Source organism: Bos indicus, chromosome 25, assembly GCF_029378745.1.
Source record: "Bos indicus isolate NIAB-ARS_2022 breed Sahiwal x Tharparkar chromosome 25, NIAB-ARS_B.indTharparkar_mat_pri_1.0, whole genome shotgun sequence".
NCBI lineage: Eukaryota > Metazoa > Chordata > Mammalia > Artiodactyla > Bovidae > Bos > Bos indicus.
The window spans coordinates 4973113-4992275 of NC_091784.1; the positions used below are offsets into that span (position 1 = coordinate 4973113).

Below are 19163 nucleotides of genomic sequence, written 5' to 3' on the forward strand. Positions count from 1 at the left end.
CATGCAGTTTGAGTAGGAGCTGGGTCATGAGCATTTATTTTAAGCACCTGCTATAAGCCTGTGTGCTCTGCCAGCCTCTGTGGGAAAGGTGAGCAGGGTCCTGTGCTGGCAGCGTTCCAGTCTCTAGACTGGCTCCAGGGACATGGGGGTTGGGCTGGCATGGCTCACAGTGTCTGTCTGGGGTTGAAGAAATCATGCAGGTGCCTGACTCCTATGGGCCATGTTCCTTCAGTCTGATCTGTGGTTGTGCTCTTTGGGCTGCCTTTGGTCCGAAGGACTACCCACTTTTTTTAGATAAAAATGTGTTTCCTTAATAAAGATCTGATTGATTGAATGAAAGCCATTTCAGTCTGTGCCAGGTTGTATGAGGGCCAGTAGGTAGGCTGAGAAAAAGTAATTTCACATCCATTCATCAACTCTTCTCCAAAGTAGGAACAGTATCCTCTTCCTTGAGAGGAAGAGAAAGTAGCAGGAATTGGTGATTTATTTATGGGCTCAAACTAAATCAGTAGGTCAACTGAGATTAGAACTCCAGTGCTCTGATTTCACCTTTTGTGGGGTTCAGATGCCCTCCTCAACTGCAGAAAAATGCGTGGGACTTACACAGAGAACTTCAGATCCAATTTCAGGGGATTCACTTCTGGCATCAGGTTTAGAACTCCTAAATTACCCTGTCTACTCTGCAGCGTTCCAAGCACAATGTAATCTGACACATTTATATATTAACTCACTTAGCACGTGTGTCTTAGAATGTTAAGGCCCTGTGCTAGAATGCTGAGGACGAGTAAAGGTGGGGAGGCTGCTGTCCTCAAAGGAACCTCAAAGGAACTTTGCACTCTTGTAGATGTTTTAGGAGAATTATACCTACACAAGTAACAGGAATCACAGTGTGGTAATTGTTAAGTCTGGTACGAATACAGGCCCTGGAGGGCTTGGACAGAAAGGAGCTTACATTCCAGATGCTGTGTTTAGACAGAGGCAGACCTTCATGCATTCAGGAAATAGTGGATGACTGCTGCTTGCTGCTTGCAGGGCGTTAAGGAGCAAACATGAAATCCAGTGCTGCTCCAGACGAGTGGGGTTTCTTAAAATTATTTGAACCACTTAGGTTATATGTGATCATTGTAGAAGAAGTAAAAGTCCAGTCTTAGTGTTTTTGGACTCCAAAGTCTTAAGTGTATTTGATACAGAAGTCTTTTATTAAAATTAAGATTTCCTTGCCATGGAAGCTTAAGGTCCAACTCTGTAAAATTTGAGAAAAAATAGAAAGGTTTATGGAGTATAAACTTTGGAAAACTACTTGAAAATATCTGGAGGTAGTATTGAGATTGGGAGGGAAGGGAGATTATTGATCCTTCAAGATAGGCTTCCAAGGAAAAGTAATGGCACGAACTTGGGTTTGACTATCGGTAACACTGAGAGAAGAATAGGTTCATACCACTCTTCTAACCACTAAGGTTGAATAGCTGTCAGGAGCTTGTGCTCAATGGGTTCTTAACCTTTCTGAGCCAGTGGCTGCTTTGCAAGTCTGGTTGAAGCCTTTGGACCTTTTCTTAGAATAATGTTTTTAAATGCATAAAATGATTTTTAGTATTACAAAGGAAACCAGTTATATTCGAACGCAGTTTTACACTGGGTGAGCATCCCCCGACTAAACTCCCTTTGCCATATTTGGAGCACTATAGGACCTAGTACTGGGAGAAGGCAATGGCACCCCACTCCAGTACTCTTGCCTGGAAAATCCCATGGACAGAGGAGCCTGGTAGGCTGCAGTCCATGGGGTCACTAATAGTCGGACACAACTGAGCAACTTCACTTTCACTTTTCACTTTCATGCATTGGGGAAGGAAATGGCAACCCACTCCAGTGTTCTTGCCTGGAGAATCCCAGGGACGAGGGAGCCTGGTGGGCTGCCGTCTATGGGGTCACACAGAGTCGGACACGACTGAAGCGACTTAGCAGCAGTAGCAGCAGCAGCAGGACCTAGTACTGCAGTGGGTGACTGTAGGTATTTAATCAAGTTCTGTTGAGTCTCATGAATGGGAATTTTACTTTCAAACAAGTAAGGTAAACACGGATGAGGAGGTAATATGTATTTTACCTTGTCTTTTCTGAAAAAGTTGTTTTTATTATACAGTTTATCAGTGTGGAATCAATGAAGGTACAATGAATAGCTTTGTGGGAACTTTTTTGTGAATCTTATTTTTGTGGAATGGTCTCTTTACAGAAGAAAGATCTCTTGGATCCTTTCAATGATGAAGAAAAGGAAAGGCATAAAGTGGAGGCCCTTGCTAGGAAATTTGAAGAAAAATATGTAAGATTTCTCTCTTGGGCAACAGAACAACCTTGTCGGGTGGGAGAGGTTTTCAGACATTTTCATATTCCTTTAGTGGTTTATCTAATCAACACTAATGTGAAACAAGTATAGAGCTTGGAGAGAACAGAATGAAGTTATTAAACAAATGCATTAAGGTACAGAAAGTGCATATGGCAGGAACTCATGTGGCGCTAAATGGATAAATAAACATAAAGAGGCTTTTACCCTTAGAATTTATCCTGAGAATAAGTATTTTGATGCAAGGCATATGAGGCCATTTAGTTCTTTCTTCAGTCTTAGGCCACTTTATGCATTTACAAATCTGTCCTATTTTGAAAGGTCTTCAGGGAACAAGGTTTTGGGGGATGTGTAAGAGACTGGTCCTGTGTTTTATAACCTTTAGTCATTAGCTGTTGGAGTTCAAGGCAACAAATAATTCTGTGTATTAAAAAAGTCCTGTGACCCTGGGCCTAAAAATTTGTTTAAAGTTTAGATTTTGTGTTGTCTGTTCCTATCACAAGTATAAAAACAAGCATGTGATCTGTTTTAAATTTTAGGGTGGAAAGAAACGTAGAAAAGACCGAATACAGGACTTGATTGATATGGGTTATGGTTATGATGAATCCGATTCCTTCATTGATAACTCTGAAGCGGTGAGTACTTAGTGAGACCACTGAAACCACCGCAAGTGGGGCACCCAGGCCCCTCCTGACAGTGCTGGAGCTGGGCTGGGTCAGTGGGGGTGCCCGTGCAGTGGAGAGAGCTGCTCTGAAGGGACAGGAAGTGACACCTTGATCTGGGCCTCTGGTGATCAGATCTGTGCAACACACCTCCTAACTTGGATGTTGGTGACTGACCGGAAGCATACCTTCGTATGCTGTCTGAAAAGTGACAGAGGAGCAGTCACATCTGTTCTGTCAAGATGCACTCTGCACCTGTGGCCGTAGCACAGGCCTTGGAGCTGACCCAGGTTTGTTTCTCCTTCAGTACGATGAGCTTGTTCCTGCTTCTTTGACTACCAAGTATGGAGGATTTTACATCAACTCGGGGACCCTGCAGTTTAGACAAGCGTCAGAATCTGAGGATGACTTCATTAAGGAAAAGAAGAAAAAATCTCCCAAGGTTAGAACATTGCTCGGTTTTGGACTTCAGAAGTGCTTTTTGACATGCCTTTATGAGATCAGTAGGTGACTTGCCCGAATCTGTGCGGTTTAGGATGGCTCAGGAGAGTGGCGGAGAGGCACCAGCTGTGCCGAGGTTGGCGGTTCCCTTCTCACACGTGTGCCGTGACCCTGGAGGCTCAGTCATGGTGTCCGTGCCTGTGTCCCAGCAGGCTCAGCGGGGACTTGCTCCTCGAGGTGGCCCCAGGGCGGGGACGAGGGCAGTGACGGGTGTGGAGTGAGGGACGTGTGCACCAGCTCACTGTATCTCACCTGTGGACATTAGAGGACTTCACCCCAACGAAAATGAGTCAGCCCTAAGATAAGCTTATTTTGAAAGCTATCTGTGACTGCCTGGGTGTTTAAAATGTGAGGTAGGCCCCCACACAGCTCATTTTAAAACAGAAATGGTTCAGGCTGCAGAAGGGCCTCTGTTGCCTCTGGCCTGGGTTTCCTAGGAGCCGCTGTCAGTGGGAATGCTGTCCTGACCTGCAGGTCTGTGGTCCAAGGACTGAGCTGAAATCGTGTGTTCGTGGAGGAAGTAAGACAGCTCTCAGGATGTTCCCCGGGCGGAGAAGGCCAGTGCTGCGTAGTGCACTTGCTCCCGGAGCTCGGGAGCTGTGTAACTGTGCCTTGTCTTTAATTCTCAGAAGCGGAAGTTGAAGGAAGGTGGTGAGAAGATAAAGAAGAAGAAAAAAGATGACACTTATGACAAGGAGAAGAAATCGAAAAAGTCCAAGTTTTCCAAAGCCGGGTGAGAGGCAGCAGCTTCTTTGCTAGGAGGACTCTGCACCGTCAGGGCCGCCCGGCCACGCGCCCACCTCCTCACAGCCTCGCGGGGCCGCGGGTCACGGTGCCACGCGGCCTTGTCAGGGCCCTCACGTGTGTGTGTCGGGCATCAGAGTGCGCTCTGTCCCGCGTCAGTGTTGGCGGGTCTCTCTGTCACTGTGTGGCTGCTGACGTTCCTGTTCTGAGCACCCTCCTCTGCCCCCGGTCTCCTCTGTCTCTGTCCCCTTTGTCTTCTCCGGTCCTGCTTCCTCAGCCTCCGTCTCACCCCAGCCGCCCTCCAAGTTGCTGCTGTTCCTGCTTTCTCCCTTTAAATGTCTTTCTTGCCCCTCCTGTTTTTCCAACCTTTTGTTTCAGCCTGGCAGTGGTTTTAAAAAACCCATCGGATGTTTAGCATTTTGTGTTACTTTTTGCTAACCTGTATTCAGTCTCAAGCTTTGGTCCCAGCAAGGAGGAGCTCCGTGTGCCAAGAGGAGGGTGAGGAGTGACGGGGTGGACTTGTGGCTGAGGTTCCCGGAGACCTTTGTGCTGGGAGCGGGGCTGAAGCCCCTCTGGAAATTTCCCTTGCGAGGGGTCCTGCAGTCTTAGTAACCGACTTCTCCCTTTTACTTGCAGTTTTACAGCCCTCAATGCCAGTAAGGAGAAGAAGAAAAAGAAGTATTCTGGGGCTTTGAGTGTTAAAGAGATGCTGAAGAAATTCCAAAAGGAGAAAGAGGCTCAGAGAAAGAGGGACGAAGAGCATAAGCCCATAGCAGTGTCATCAGCGGAAGCGCAGGGCTTGCGGGAATTGGAAGGTGCCTCCGACCCTTTGCTCTCGCTCTTCGGCTCTGCCTCTGACAATGACTTGCTGCAGGCGGCCACTGCCATGGACTCGCTGACGGATTTGGACTTGGAGCAACTGCTCAGTGAGTCTCCAGAAGGAAGCCCCTTCCGCGATATGGATGATGAAAGCGATTCCCTTGGGGTGGGACTGGACCAGGAATTCAGGCAGCCCTCTTCCCTTCCTGAAGGCCTGCCTGCACCCCTGGAGAAGCGCGTTAAGGAGCTGGCTCAGGTATGGTGACATGGAGTGGCTGGGCTCTCCTGGAAGCGATCGGGCGGATCGTTGCTGGTCCGGAACCACTTGCAGCTCACGGCCCAGAGCAGCCCTTAGTCAGTGGATGCTCCCATTGTCTGCTTTTCTGGGCGGGCTTCCCATCCCAAGCAAGGGCACAGGGTCAGCTCTGCCTGTCCTTTTGTGATTCCTTCACGTTGGAAAATTTACTTTCTTCTGGAGAGATTTTTCTCTCCTCCTTCGTGCCTATCAGACTATCCTTCCTTTTGTGTGACAGATACTCATGTTGGCAGCAGGCAGCTGAGGCAGAGATACGTCTCTTTAGTAATCTTCTGAAGGTTTTGAACATTCATAGACGTTTGCAGACATGTTGGGCGTGGGGCATATGCTTAGTTGCCTCTGGGTTTAGTGTTAGGTAGTGATTATAGGCGGAGAAGGGAATGGCACCCCACTCCAGTACTCTTGCCTGGAAAATCCCATGGACGGAGGAGCCTGGTAGGCTGCAGTCCATGGGGTCACACAGAGTCAGACACGACTGAGCGACTTCACTTTCACTTTTCCCTTTCATGCATTGGAGAAGGAAATGGCAACCCACTCCAGTGTTCTTGCCTGGAGAATCCCAGGGACAGGGGAGCCTGATGGGCTGCAGTCTGTGGGGTCGCACAGAGTCAGACATGACTGAAGCGACTTAGCAGCAGCAGTAGCAGCAGCAGTGATTATAGGAATCTGGAATTGTGATAAGTAAGAAGGGCTGAACCGTAAGTACTGTCCAACAGCCCCACGTTAAAAACAATAACGGTCTTTGGAAAATAGCGGACATTCCGCGTGTTTCCCCCCTGGGGATGGGGAGTTGATCTAGTACTAGAGCACTAAGGACTGTAGATTCCGTGATCCATGAATACTGATGATAAGCCAAGCACGGGTCATTAGTTATAGTGTGTTTTAGTTAAAATACCATTTCACCTTGGACATCATGACTTGTGACAACCCTGGGGACACTTACACTCTAGAGCTTCGGTTTTAAACCAGTGACTCTCAGTGTTTCAGAATCTCTGTTGTGTATACTAGTCCTCATATACACTAGGACCAGGGCAGGATAAAATGTTAACAACTTCTGCAAATGATTTTCTCATTTGCAAAAAATACTTGAACATGGCATGTGAAATAATTCAGACGTCTTATTCGGAGCTCTGTTCATCCTTATGGAATGAGCACAGTGTTGTTTGAATGTACCCATTTAAATAAATTATGCCCTGTCAGGATTCAGGATTTGTCTTAACAGGATGTTAAGGGAGAAGTAGTTAAATGGGAACTTGGTGTGTATGAGTTTACTGTCCTATGGTTGCACTCAGAATATATGTTAAAAAAAAAATTATCTCTTCTTTTCAATCTTGTGGTTTGTAATCAGATTATCCTGTAGATTCTGAAAGCCTTGAGTCAAGTCAGATGTGTGTGGCAGAGGCCAGTCATTCCTTAGAGGAAAGTTAAAGTGGCTCTGTATGCGTCTCTGCTTCTACCACAGGGGGTGTCCTAGTCTAATAACTGAGAATCATTATTGCATTTTCTTGGGAAGGATGGACAAGTCTGGTGGAAACAAAGCGGCGTCATGTGGAACAGCGTTGGGTCGTGATGTGAGAAAACCTTACTTTGTGGAGTCTGTCAGGTGGACACCGAGCAGGCTCTCCTTCCTCAGGAATTGCCGAGTCTCGGTCGTCTTTCAGGCGTGATGGAGACAGGTCAGGAGCCCATAGGTAAGGTAGGCTCAGGTCCTGGTGAGGAGGTGGTGACGAGACGTCACTGTACTGGCTTGAACATATATTCACGTGTGAAACTGTTACTTAAGTCATCACCTGGCCCTTCAGTGCCAGCATTAAGAAACGGGAAATTGGGAAAATCCTGCCACTCTGAAAACTATTTTCAACTCACTCTCTTTTCTAGCCTCTGTGTATATGTTTTTATGCAGTTGTAATTGTAGTTGTGAATAATTGTTTTCTGCTCTTTTCACTTAATAAATATTATTATAAAGCCCTCATTATTTTTAATGATTGCATGACAAAGAAGGCTTATTTTAGAAAGTGACTTAATGCCGCTGTGTAGGCTCCCGGCGCTGGGGGCACTTGGCGCCGCCTGCATGTGTGCACAGGCACTCTATCCCCAGGCCCTGCTGTGAGAGTCGCTGGCAGAGGTTCCTCCCAGGGAAAGACGCCTGTGTACACAGAAATTACACATGATTTTCAAAAGTCACGTGTGGATCTTTGGATCATTAATAAGAAGCCCTGTCCTAGATTTTGAAGTGGACATTATTTTTTTTTAATTTAAATTAAACTTGGTGTGTATAACTAACATGGGCAGTGTTTATGTTTCTCACTTTATTTTTCACTCCCTTCTTTTTCTTTTTTCTCTCCTTGCTTTGTTTTTGTGATACTTTGTTGAGATTTTAAATCTTGGCCTAGGGGGTACATGTATCAGTTTCTACTGTGTCTAAATCCACCCTACCCCACCCCATAAATGTGGTGGCTTTCAGGCCGCCTTCAGCTGGTAAGATAGCTGGGCGTTGGGACAGCCGGGACAACAGGGCCTCTCCCGTCTCTCGTTCTGGGCAGGACAGTCTCGCGGTAGTATCTCCAGAGGGTGAAGGTGAAAGCCAGCAGACCCTCAGGCCCTAGCCTTGGAGGTGGTGTGCACCTCTGCTGCCCTGTGCTGGGAAAGTAAGTCACCAGCCACCGGCCCCTCCCCTGGGGACCCCCGTCCTGGGACGGGAGAGTCCGTGGGCCTGTGTGCGGTCCCCCATGGTGCTGAAGCAGATTCCAGTGTGATGTGCGTCAGTCTCCCAGGGAAAAATATTTTACAGTTGGAAGCAGAAATAAGATTTGTCTTCTAACTAGATGTTATTCTTAAAACTTCAAAAAATATATTTGAAAATGTACATGTGTGAAAGAGCTATTCTGAGAGGGAGCACTCCAGCACTGTTAGCCCACTTTCCACTTCCTACTCCCCTGTGCTGTGCCTGTTTATGGGCCCCAGGGAGCCCAGTGGTTTGACCTGATGGCCTTGCCCCTGTCTGTCTGCTCCTAATATGTGTTGGTTGTGTCTTTTGTCTTGGTTGTTGGAAAGCTCAGATAACATTGCCCCTTGATAGGTAACTGTCTTGATAGAGTTTGGCAGCTACTCACCCTCCTCTGTGCAGATGACCCATGTCTGTTTCCTCTTCATTCAAGCATAAAATGGAAAGGATAGTGATACTAAAAATAGAAAAGAAACAGAGACACATGTTGCCCACCCTTCTACCTGCTCACTGCTTACCCTCCTGTACAGTTAGAACCCTTGCATTGCAAAACTAGAGAGACACGGATTCACGGAGAATAAGATAGAAAAAAAAAAAACTTTGTTTGAGACCTCCAGTGGTTAAGACTGCACTTCCAGTACAGGGGGCACAGGTTTGATCCCTGGTTGGGGAACTAAAATCCTGCATGCCTCACGGTGCAACCTAAAAACAAACAAACCGGTTTGGTCTTTGTAAAGAAAATCATATCAGATTTCACTCTATTCAGTAAAAGCAGGTACAGTATATAAAGTTGTGATCTAGGTGCTGAAAGGCTAGAAGTGGCTCTTCTTAATAATGAATAAAGAGCTCATTAAAAGGCTATTGGAACTATTGTAAATCAGCACAGTCTGGCTGTCTGGTTTTATTTCATTTCCTAGCTAATCTCGGAGTGATTTAACTGATTCATACAACACCTCCGGCAAGGGTGTTTCTCATTAGGGTTGAGGGATCTCAGTTCTTCCTGGCACACTAGCAACTACATAGTCAGTGGCTTTTTTATTTAGATTTATTTAAAAATGCAGCCCTTGACTACTTTAGCATAAAGCCAGATCCTCAGAGATACTGTTCTGCATGATTCAGAAGGCATCAGGAAAAAAAAAAATTATATAGCCAGAAAGCTTCTGAAATGGCTGATATCTAAAAACTTGATTGGAGAGAATTCCCTTGTGGCTCAGTGGTTAGGATGCCTTGCTTTCACTGTCAGGGCCTGGGTTCAGTCCCCGGTCAGGGAACTAGGATCCCACCAGCCGCACAGTGCAGCCAAAAACAAATAAAACTTGGAAGCCTGAGGAGGTGTTGGGTCTGACAAACAGGCATTTGAAGTGCATGTTAATTAGGTTGAATTAATCTAGAGGCGCTTCTGCATCTTATAACTAGCAGGGTGCTAAGTCCCGTCAGTCGTGTCTGACTCTTCGACCCTGTGCACAGCACACAGGGGCTGCAGCCTGCCAGGCTTCTCTGTCCACAGGATTCTCCAGGCAGGAATACTGAAGTGGGTTGCTGTGCCCTCTTCCAGGGGATCTTCCTGACCCAGGGATCGAACCCATGTCTTTTACATCTCCTGCAGGTGGGTTCTTTACCCCTAGCGCCACCTGAGAAGCCCTGTAACCAGCAGTCTCTAAGTTGAAAGAATGACTCCATTTTGTTTTCTTGCAAACTGAACTCACAATCCCAGTACATTAAATGTGCCACAGGGGAATTGCAAACTCCCTGACAGCATAAGGCGTAACGGGAGACGTTAGTGTCGCCCTCTCTTCCTTCCCTCTCTGCCAGCCATCTCCGGCCTCTGCCCCTCCCCTAGCCGAGCTAAATTTTCACATCCTCTTCAAGTTTTGTCTGGTACTGAGCTTTCCTTCCTCTTAGTTTTCATCCTTGCAGCGATAATCTGTTCATTTGTGTGTTCATTCATCACCCACTCAGCTGACTTTTCCTCAGTAGCTGTTAGGTGATGGGCTGCTGTGGGAAACATGTTGATGAGTAAGATTCAGTTCACGTTTCTCCATGAGCTTGTTGTACAAACAGACCAATAGCCATGTAAACAGCGGGCTGTGGGACAGAGCAGGGTGAAATAAGCTGTCATGATTGGACGGCCAACAGGATGGTCCAGTGGACCGCCAAACTTGAGGAAGGGAAAGAGCGGCTCTTGGGGGTCCATAGGGATAGGACTGGAAGCAGCAGGCTTGGCCAGCCTCTCGGGTGACGTGGCCTTCTGGTAAGCCAGGGCACAGGGCTGAGAACAGGCAACGTGTTGGATAACAGGGACTCCTGGTATGTGGTGGGAGGTGGGGGCTGGAGCGGATGGTGAGGCCATGTCCTGGAGAACCCTGACTGCCAGGTGGAGGAGTTTGGGTTTGATTCTAGGCTCAGGAAGGCCTCCCGAAGCGTTGTAAAGAAAACTGAGAGGATTTAAGAAGGGTGAGGTGCTGTTGTAGGAACTTGGGAGGAAGAGCAGAAAGGAGTGGTTTAGATTTTGGACAAGTTGATTTGTATACTCCAGGGTCTTTCATTCAGGGAGATAATTGACAGTTCTGGTCCAGAGCTGAGGATAGAGGTTTAGGTTGTGTTTGTTATTTTGTGCATATGTATTATTTTGAAGCTGAGGGGGAGACATTGTTGGGTGAAGAGGTCTCTCGATGGAACTTGGGAGCGTGCCTGCAGCTAAGAGCTAGTGGAGGAGACAGGGCAGAGCTAGGAGGTCAGGACAGGACCCAGAGGATGTGGTGAGGGGACGGCCTAAGGGGCTAGAGAAAGGTAGGTGTTCCCAGGGGTTGATCAGGATTGATCATTTCACTGTAGACAGTCACCTTACTGTCTCTGTTTACCATCAGTATTATATGTCAAGCCTGACGTTTTATTTTGCCTAAAGCCTTTGGACCAGTGAGCTTCTTGGTGGCTCAGACAGTAAAGAATCTGCCTATGATGCAGGAGACCCAGGTTCGATCCCTGGGTTGGGAAGGTCCCCTGGAGAAGGGAATGGCAGCCCACTCCAGTATTCTTGCCTGGAGAATCCCATGGACAGAGGAGCCGGGTGAGCTGCAGTCCATGGGGTCACAAAGAGTCGGACACAACTGAGCAACTGACTTTGAACCAGGAACCTCTTGGGTGTAGGTCAGTGGTTCTCGATCCTCTACATGCTCGTCGCCAGAGTTCTTTTGGTGGGTCCTAATCCTGGGGCCTTTTTTAAGGAACACAGGCCTTCCCGGGAGATTCCGATGGGATGCATCTAGAGTGCGGAAGGCCGCTCGGTGCACGTGGCCAAATAGAGAACCCCTGGTCCAGACCTTTGCATGCTGCTTTCCTCTCTTATGCTTTTGGTGGCTTGGCTGCCTCCTGTGATTGCTTCAGGGGTCTCCAGGGTGGCCAGCCAGGGTCTTGTTAACTGTGCACTCATGGGAAGCATAGCACCATAGCAGCCTGCTGTATCTGTGTTAGTGGGTAGTCAGGTTAGTCATTCCAGTGGTCTGTTTGTGATAACATACCCTAAATAGATTATGAATTTTCAAAGAATTGTGGTTTTTAAATGCTGAAGCAGCACATTATTATTGTTACTAATATTATTTTGGTGAATAAAGGCCTTCAAATATGGCAGGTTTGTTAAAGTTCTTGATTGTTTTGTGCTGTAGATGGTATGGAAAACACAACTCACCGTTTAGATGATAGAGTGCTGGGCAGAGGAGCTCGCTCGCTGACTGAATCAGATTCACGAGTCCCTTGACTCTAATTTTCTTCGCATAAGACTCAACCCTCTTACATGACTGTTGTGTCAAGTCCTGGGAAGAATGGACTGTGTGTCCGTAGATGCTGTGGCAGCCTGTGAAGAGAGCTGGCTGCGCCGCTTTGGGAGCGTGCAGTGGTCATAGGTGAACCTAGTCCGGGTTAGGGCGGGGCGGGGCGGGGCTCGGGGAGGGTTTGGTCATCCGGAGTTCTCTAGGCCTGTGGGTGAGTGGCGGGCGCTATGGGGCCAGGGCACTAATGGCTGTTCTGTCTGCCGTGAACCAGGCTGCCAGAGCTGCGGAGGGAGAGAGCAGGCAGAAGTTCTTCACCCACGATGTTAACGGCATCCTCCTAGAGTGAGTATCTTTCGTTTCTTTGCATCTGCTGTTACCATGCAGGGGTTTAGCAGACCCGGGGAAGTGGGAGTACAACTGAGGGAAAAGAAAGCCCTGATGAGATTTTTAAAAATTGGTTTCTATTGCTTTATTGTGGTTTTTTAAAATAGAGGTCAGGGGCGGGGACATCAGATGTTTGTATCTAGGAACTGCTAGACCACCCTCACCTGAGGCAGCAGATGTTGCTGGGACTCTGTGTCTTCATCACGGCATGCTGGGGAGGGTGTTGTGCCACCTGTGAGGTGAGAGCAGAGAGCAGGCGCTGCCTGCCCGTCTCTGAGGAGAGGGAGAGACGGCTCGGTGCAGGCCCGGGCCCTGCCCTCGGGGGCACTCCTCGGCGAGCCTGGTCCTTCTCCTCCTAGTCGCACCTGTGCTCTGAGGCCAGTGCTCACCCTCCCACTCCCCATCTCACACACGCCAGCCTCTGGGACACCCTACCGTCTGAATTGGATTAAAAAGAAAAAAAAAGCCAAAACACACGTAAAAATCCGAGCCAGATTCTTTGTATCTGGCCCTCCAGCTTTGCCAGTTTCTTTCCTGGTTGTATCGTGTACCAGACGAAGCTGATTACGCAACTGCTGAGGGTTTTGCATGTGTGAAACCAGTGGTCAAGACCAGGGGATATTCTAGCGAAGGACCTTGCCTGGCCAGGACAGAGGGAGATTGGCCATTTGGGTCAAGGAGCACCTGAGGGTCTGCACAGGTGAGGGGTTTGTGCCCTGGAGCGTGCCAGATCCAGAGAGCTCAAGGGATGGAAGACAGACCGCATTCTGCTCGTCTCTGGGGATGCTGCAGGTGTGAGGATTTCCTTGACCACGTAGTCAGGGACAGAACTTGGAACTGTAGGGGAAAAAAGGGGAAGCTCTGCTGTAACCCCAAGCAACTCGATTACTTCCCAGCTTGAAAGCACTTATGCTTTCTTTGTTTATGAAACTTAGAACTTCAGAGCTTGTACTCTTCGAGACTCGGTTTTCTTGACACCTTGACTCGGTCTTGTCTTTGACCTGAGAACCTTGGTGCACTCTGCCTAGCTAAGTTCATCGGGTTTGTTGTGCTGGCCACTCTGTGATGCTGTGTGAATGGTGAGATAAGGCTTCGCCCACTCTTGGCTCCTGCAGACAAGGGGTGCTGCGGTGGGTGACTCTGCTCTGTTCTTCAGCATAGAGGCGCAGACCCGGGAGCTGAGCAGCCAGACCCGTTCTGGAGTGTATGCCTACCTTGCTTCCTTCCTGCCCTGCAGCAAAGACACCTTGGTCAAGCGCGCGCGAAAACTGCACCTCTGTGAGCAGGTGGGTGACCTTGCAGTGGAGCCCTGTGGCTTCGGGCCCAGCGGAGAGGGTGGCACACGCTCACAGGTGCCACAGCTGTTGCTGCACGGCCTCCGTGCAGTTGGTTATGCTTAGAGTGTGTCCTCAGCCTAAAAAGTGACATGTAAACCAGACTCATGACTGGTCTTGCTCTTAGCAGGGTGGGCGTCTGAAGGAGCCGCTCCAGAAACTTAAGGAAGCCATCGGCAGGGCCATGCCCGAGCAGATGGCCAAGTACCAGGACGAGTGCCAGGCCCACACGCAAGCCAAGGTCGCCAAGTAAGTGCGTCCCCTTGCTGCCTTCGGCATCCTCACTCTTCTGAGAAGTCACGGGGGGTGGGGGCGGGGGCGGTGGGCAGGAGGAAGCGGGTCTGTGGTGACCTTAGGGTCCCGCCTAATTCTTCCCACTCTCTAGGATGCTGGAAGAGGAGAAAGACAAGGAGCAGAGAGAACGGGTCTGTTCTGATGAGGAGGAAGATGAAGAGAAAGGGGGCCGGAGGATAATGGGACCCCGGAAGAAGTTCCAGTGGAGTGATGAAATCAGGTGTGCCCAAACTGGGACCTTGCCTCAGTGGAGGGTTTGTGGGGCCAGTGTCTGAGCATGTTCCTGTGTTTCTAATGAAGGTTAGAATCTTTTTCTTTAATTAGGGCTGCTGAAAGCACATGATTGAAACCTTGAAGAAGCGTTTGGGTGGTTTAAAGGTTGTGACTTCTGCCTACTCTGCAGGGAGCTGCTCTGTCAAGTGGTGAAGATAAAACTGGAGAGCTTTGACCTGGAGAAGAACAAGGCCCAGTCCTGGGAGGACTACGTGAAGGCATTTCTGGATGCTGAGGTCAAACCTCTCTGGCCCAAAGGCTGGATGCAGGCCAGGTGAGGCCCGTGGGCAGCCATTGTAGTCAGTGTGACCTTAGGGTGGAGCATTTTTGCAGACCATGGAATGAATTCTCCAGGCCAGGATACTGGAATGGGTAGCCTTTCCTTTTTCCAGGGAATCTTCCCAACCCAGGGATCGAACCCAGGTCTCCCGAACTGCAGGTGGATTCTCGACCAGCTGAGCTACAAGGGAAGCCTATTCTTGTGGTAAAGAGATGTTGTGAGTGATTCTTCTGTGCCAGGCCACCAGAGCCCCACCCTCAGAGTCACAGGCTGGTGGATTGGACTCTGATCTCACCTGAGAAACTAGGGGCTTCTCTGTCTCCCCGGGAAGAGGGAGTTATTTGTGGGATTTTGTCTTTGTCATTCTTTATCCCACTTAGTTCTGTAGCTGTATGCCCTTTTCTGCTGTGACATGATGGCACCTACTGGAAGTTGAGAGACAGGTGCATGTCAGGAACATTTTAATTTTCTGAACAGAATTCTTATTTGAAACTGGCAGGAGTGACTACTACTTAGAGCCAAGTGCCAGACTCTTCTAACAGGCTACTTTGTGTTCCTTAGCTTTCTATGAGTGGATTGTATCTGCAATACACAGAGAAAGTTTCCTGTAACTGCTGCTGCTGTTGCTGCTAAGTTGCTTCAGTCGTTTCCGACTCTATGCGACCCCATTGAAGGCAGTCCACCAGGCTCCTATAACTAGTGTTCTTTAAAAAAAAATTTGGAGGGGGAGGAATGGTAAAATATACCTAATGTAAACTTTAGCATCTTTCAGGGCACAGTTCAGTGGTGTTAGATACACTCACATGTTTGTACAGCAGCGCCAACTCCGCATCCCCCCCACAGACCTGGAGGCCACCATTCTGCTCTCTGTGGCTTTGCCTACTTTAAGTACCTCGAATCAGTGGACTCATACAAAGTGTTTGTCTTTGTGTCTGGCTTACTCCACTCAGCATAATGTCCTCAAGGTTCATCAGTTATAGCATGGATCAGAACTTCCTTCATTTTTAAAGCTGAAATATAACGTCCTGTATATATACATTTGTTTATCCATTCATCTATCCATGTTACTTGGTGTTGCTTGCACATTTACGCTATTGTGAATAATGCTGCTGTGAACGTGGACATACAAACATCTCTGTGAGACCCTGCTTTCAGTTCTTTTTCATGTACACCTAGAACTGGAATTTGGAGAAGGCAATGGTACCCCACTCCAGTACTCTTGCCTGGAAAATCCCATGGACGGAGGAGCCTGGTAGGCTGCAGTCCATGGGGTTGCTAAGAGTCAGACACGACTGAGCGACTTCACTTTCACTTTTCCCTTTCATGCATTGGGGAAGGAAATGGCAACCCACTCCAGTGTTCTTGCCTGGAGAATCCCAGGGATGGGGGAGCCTGGTGGGCTGCCGTCTATGGGGTCGCACAGAGTCCGACACGAATGAAGCGACTTAGCAGCAGAACTGGAATTGCTGGATCGTATGATGATGTGTTTAACTTTTGAGGCACCACCATAATGTTTTTCATGGTAGCTGTTATCTTTTTACATTTCCACCAGCAGTGCACAAGGTTCCAGTTTCTCCACATCCCCACCAACAGTTGTTGGTTTTTTTTTTTTTTTTTTTGGTAGTAATCATCCTGATGGATATGAGGTGGTGCCCCATAGTTCACTTTGCTAGTGATTAGTGATATCGAGCATCTTTTCACGTACTAACTGTACATTTGTATATCCTCTTTGGAGATGTGTTTATTCAAGTCTTTTGCCCATTTTTAAATTGGTGTGCTTTTTTTGTGTTAAGTTTTAAGAGTTCACTATGTATTCTGGATATTAATCCCTTATCAGATACATAATTTCCCAATATTTCTTTGTTCTTTGGGTTGCCTTTTTACTCTATGGATAGTGTCTTTCAACATAGATGAAATGGACACGTTTCTAAAAACACAAAACTTACCAAGACTAAATCAGAAAAAAATAGGAAGTCTAAATAGGCCTGTTATTGTTTATTGTTTATTCTCTGTTTTCCTTATTTCTTCTTTAATCTTTATTATTAATATATCCTTCATTCTGCTGGCTTTAAGTTTAGTTTTTCTTTTTTCTGTTCCTTATAAAATTGGGTTGTTGATTCAAGACCTTCCTTGTTTCTTAATGTAAACAGTTATACCTAAAAATTTCCTCTCTTAGCACCACTTTTCACTTTGTCCTATAGATTTTGGTATGTTGTGTTTTCATTTTCATTTTTTTTTTTTTAAGTATTTTCTAATTGTCTTTGTGATTTCTGCTTTGATCCATTGATCGTTTAAAAGTATGTTGTTAAAAGTTGTTTTGTCTAATGTATCTGCCTTTTTTTTCTTAAAATTTTGTTTTCCAGTTTTCCTTTTGTTACTGATTTCTAACTTCATTCCGATGTGATCAGAGAAGATACTTTGTATGGTATCTGTCTTTTAAAATCTACCGAGAGTTCATTTGTGGCCTAACATATGGTCTATCCTAGAAAATGTCCCATGTGCACTTGAGAAAGTGTATTCTGTTGTTGGGTACAGTGTCTTGAGTCTCTCTGTTACATCTAATTGGTTTATTGTGTGAAGTCCTCTGTTGGTTTATCATCTGATTATTCTCTCTTGTGAGGGGTACTGAAATCTCCAGCTTTTATTGGGAAGCTGTTTACTCGTCTCTTCCGTTCCGTCAGTTTTGTTTCGTATGTTTGAAAGGTTTTTCAGGTGCATGAGTGTTTACAATCGCTGTATCTTCTGCGGTATTGAGCCTTTTATTAATATGTAACAGCTTTCTGTATCTTTTGTAACCTTTCTCGAGTTAAAGTCTGTTTTGTCTAATGTTAATATAGCTGCCTCTGCTCTCTTGGTTATTTTTGCATGGAGTACCTTTTTCAGTCCTTTTATTTCCAGTCTGTTCTTGTCTTTGGCTCTTGTAGCTTGCCTGGAAATCCCACGTCCCAGGCAGCCTGGTGGGCTACAGTCCATGGGGTCACACGAAGTTGGACACGATTGAGCATAGCACCGCAGCAGCAACAGATAGCATATAGTTAGATCAGATCATGTATTTTATTTATTCTGCCAGTCTCTGTCTTTTGATTAGAGTGTTGAATTGTTATTTTTTAAAGTAGTTACTAATACTTCTGTAAGTTGATTAACATCTTAAAACTGCCCCCATACAGCTCTGCTGCTGTCACAGAAGTATTTTTATACATTGTGTGCCCCAAAACATCAACTAGTAGTTTTAGAAATGCCTCTTAAATTATGTAGAAGACAGGATTTAGAGTTACCAACCAAAGTCGTCATAATATTTACCAGCTTTTAAATTAGTATTAGTCTCTTAAATCATACTTTAAAAAGTACGATTACAAACCATTGTTATAATGACACTGGCTTCTATAGTGGTCTTCGTATATTCACCTTTCTGAGATCTTTATTTGTGCATGTAACTTTGAGGTGCTGTCTTTTCATTTCACCCTCAGGACCCATGAGAATTTTTTACAGGATAGGTTTTTTGATCATGAACAGCTTCAAATTTTATCTTATCTGGGGATATCCTCCACTCTTCGATTGAAGTATAGTTGATTTACATCTCCCCCACTCTTGAGGGTCAGTTTCGTCAGATACAGGGTTCTTGGTTGACACTGTTTTTACTTTAGACTTTGAATGTATCAGCCCACCGTCTTTTGGCCTCCAAAGTTTCTGATGAGAAATCTGCTGATAATTTTATTGAGGATCCCTCGTGTGTGATGATTCAATAGTCTCTGGATGCTTTCAGTATTCTGTCTTTGTCTCTGGCTTTTGAGAGTTTGATTATCATGTATTTGGTGTGGGTCTCTCGATTTCATCTTATGTGGAGTTCTTTGCACTTCTTGGATATTTATATTCATATATTTACGCTTACGTGGTCTGTTTTCACATTTGGAAAGTTTCAGCCATTATTTCTTCACTCTTCTGGGCCCCTTTCTCTGTCCTCTGGGGACGTCCATGTTGTGAGGGTGTGCGCGCGCTTGGTGGTCCCATGGGTCCTTCAGACTCTGATTACTTTTCTTCAGTCTTTTCTTTCTGCTCCTCAGTCTCGATCATCTTCATTGTCCTATTTCAGGTTCTTTGTTTTTTTTCTGCCTGCTCAAATCTGCCTTTGAATCTCTCTACTGAATTTTTCATTTGTTATTGTCCTTTTCGGTTCTAGAATTTCTTTCTGGTTTCTTTTCAGGTTTCTTATCTCTTTATTGATATTATTTCACATTATTTTCTTTCTCCACGTCTTCCTTTAGTTCTTTGTCCACCTTTAGGACAGTTGATCTTGTCTGGTGTGTCTGCCATTTGGACTTCTCTCAGACAGTTTCTGTGATCTGTGTCTTCCTTTGAACGGGCCGTATTTCCTGTTCTTCATGTCCCTTGTGTTTGTTGTTGCTGTTGAACAGCAGACATTTGAATCTAATAATGTGGTAACTCCGAAAATCAGATTCTCCCCTTTTCCTGGAGTTTGCTTGTTTTGAGTTTTGTTTTTAGCATAGGCTGTCTCTATGTCAAGGATCAGCCTGAGGTGTGAACTTAACGTGTTATTCTTACGTCTTTTCCAAGCGTTTCCCTAGCCACATGCAGTCACTGTCTGATTTCTCCCACATATGTAGTTTTTTTTTTTTTTAATGCTCTAGTCTTTAACGTCTAACTTCCAAAGGGGGCGGAAATGATAAAAAGGAAGAGGTTAAAGGGGGTCCTCGGAGAAGGCAGTAGCACC

At 46.4% G+C, this 19163-nt stretch overlaps 1 protein-coding gene across 2 annotated transcripts in view; it reads left to right on the plus strand.

The window, feature by feature from the left end:
• UBN1 (ubinuclein 1) overlaps nt 1-19163 on the plus strand; it is a 33202-nt gene that overhangs the window by 5223 nt on the left and 8816 nt on the right. The window contains exons 3-12 of one of the 2 annotated variants that reach the window (XM_019987430.2): nt 2228-2314; nt 2875-2970; nt 3305-3439; nt 4128-4231; nt 4879-5317; nt 12141-12211; nt 13410-13539; nt 13715-13836; nt 13973-14101; nt 14285-14428. In XM_019987430.2, the coding sequence (XP_019842989.2) occupies nt 2228-2314; nt 2875-2970; nt 3305-3439; nt 4128-4231; nt 4879-5317; nt 12141-12211; nt 13410-13539; nt 13715-13836; nt 13973-14101; nt 14285-14428 (1457 nt within the window). The remainder of the gene's footprint in view (nt 1-2227; nt 2315-2874; nt 2971-3304; nt 3440-4127; nt 4232-4878; nt 5318-12140; nt 12212-13409; nt 13540-13714; nt 13837-13972; nt 14102-14284; nt 14429-19163) is intronic. The other variant, XM_019987431.2, reaches the window with a different exon arrangement.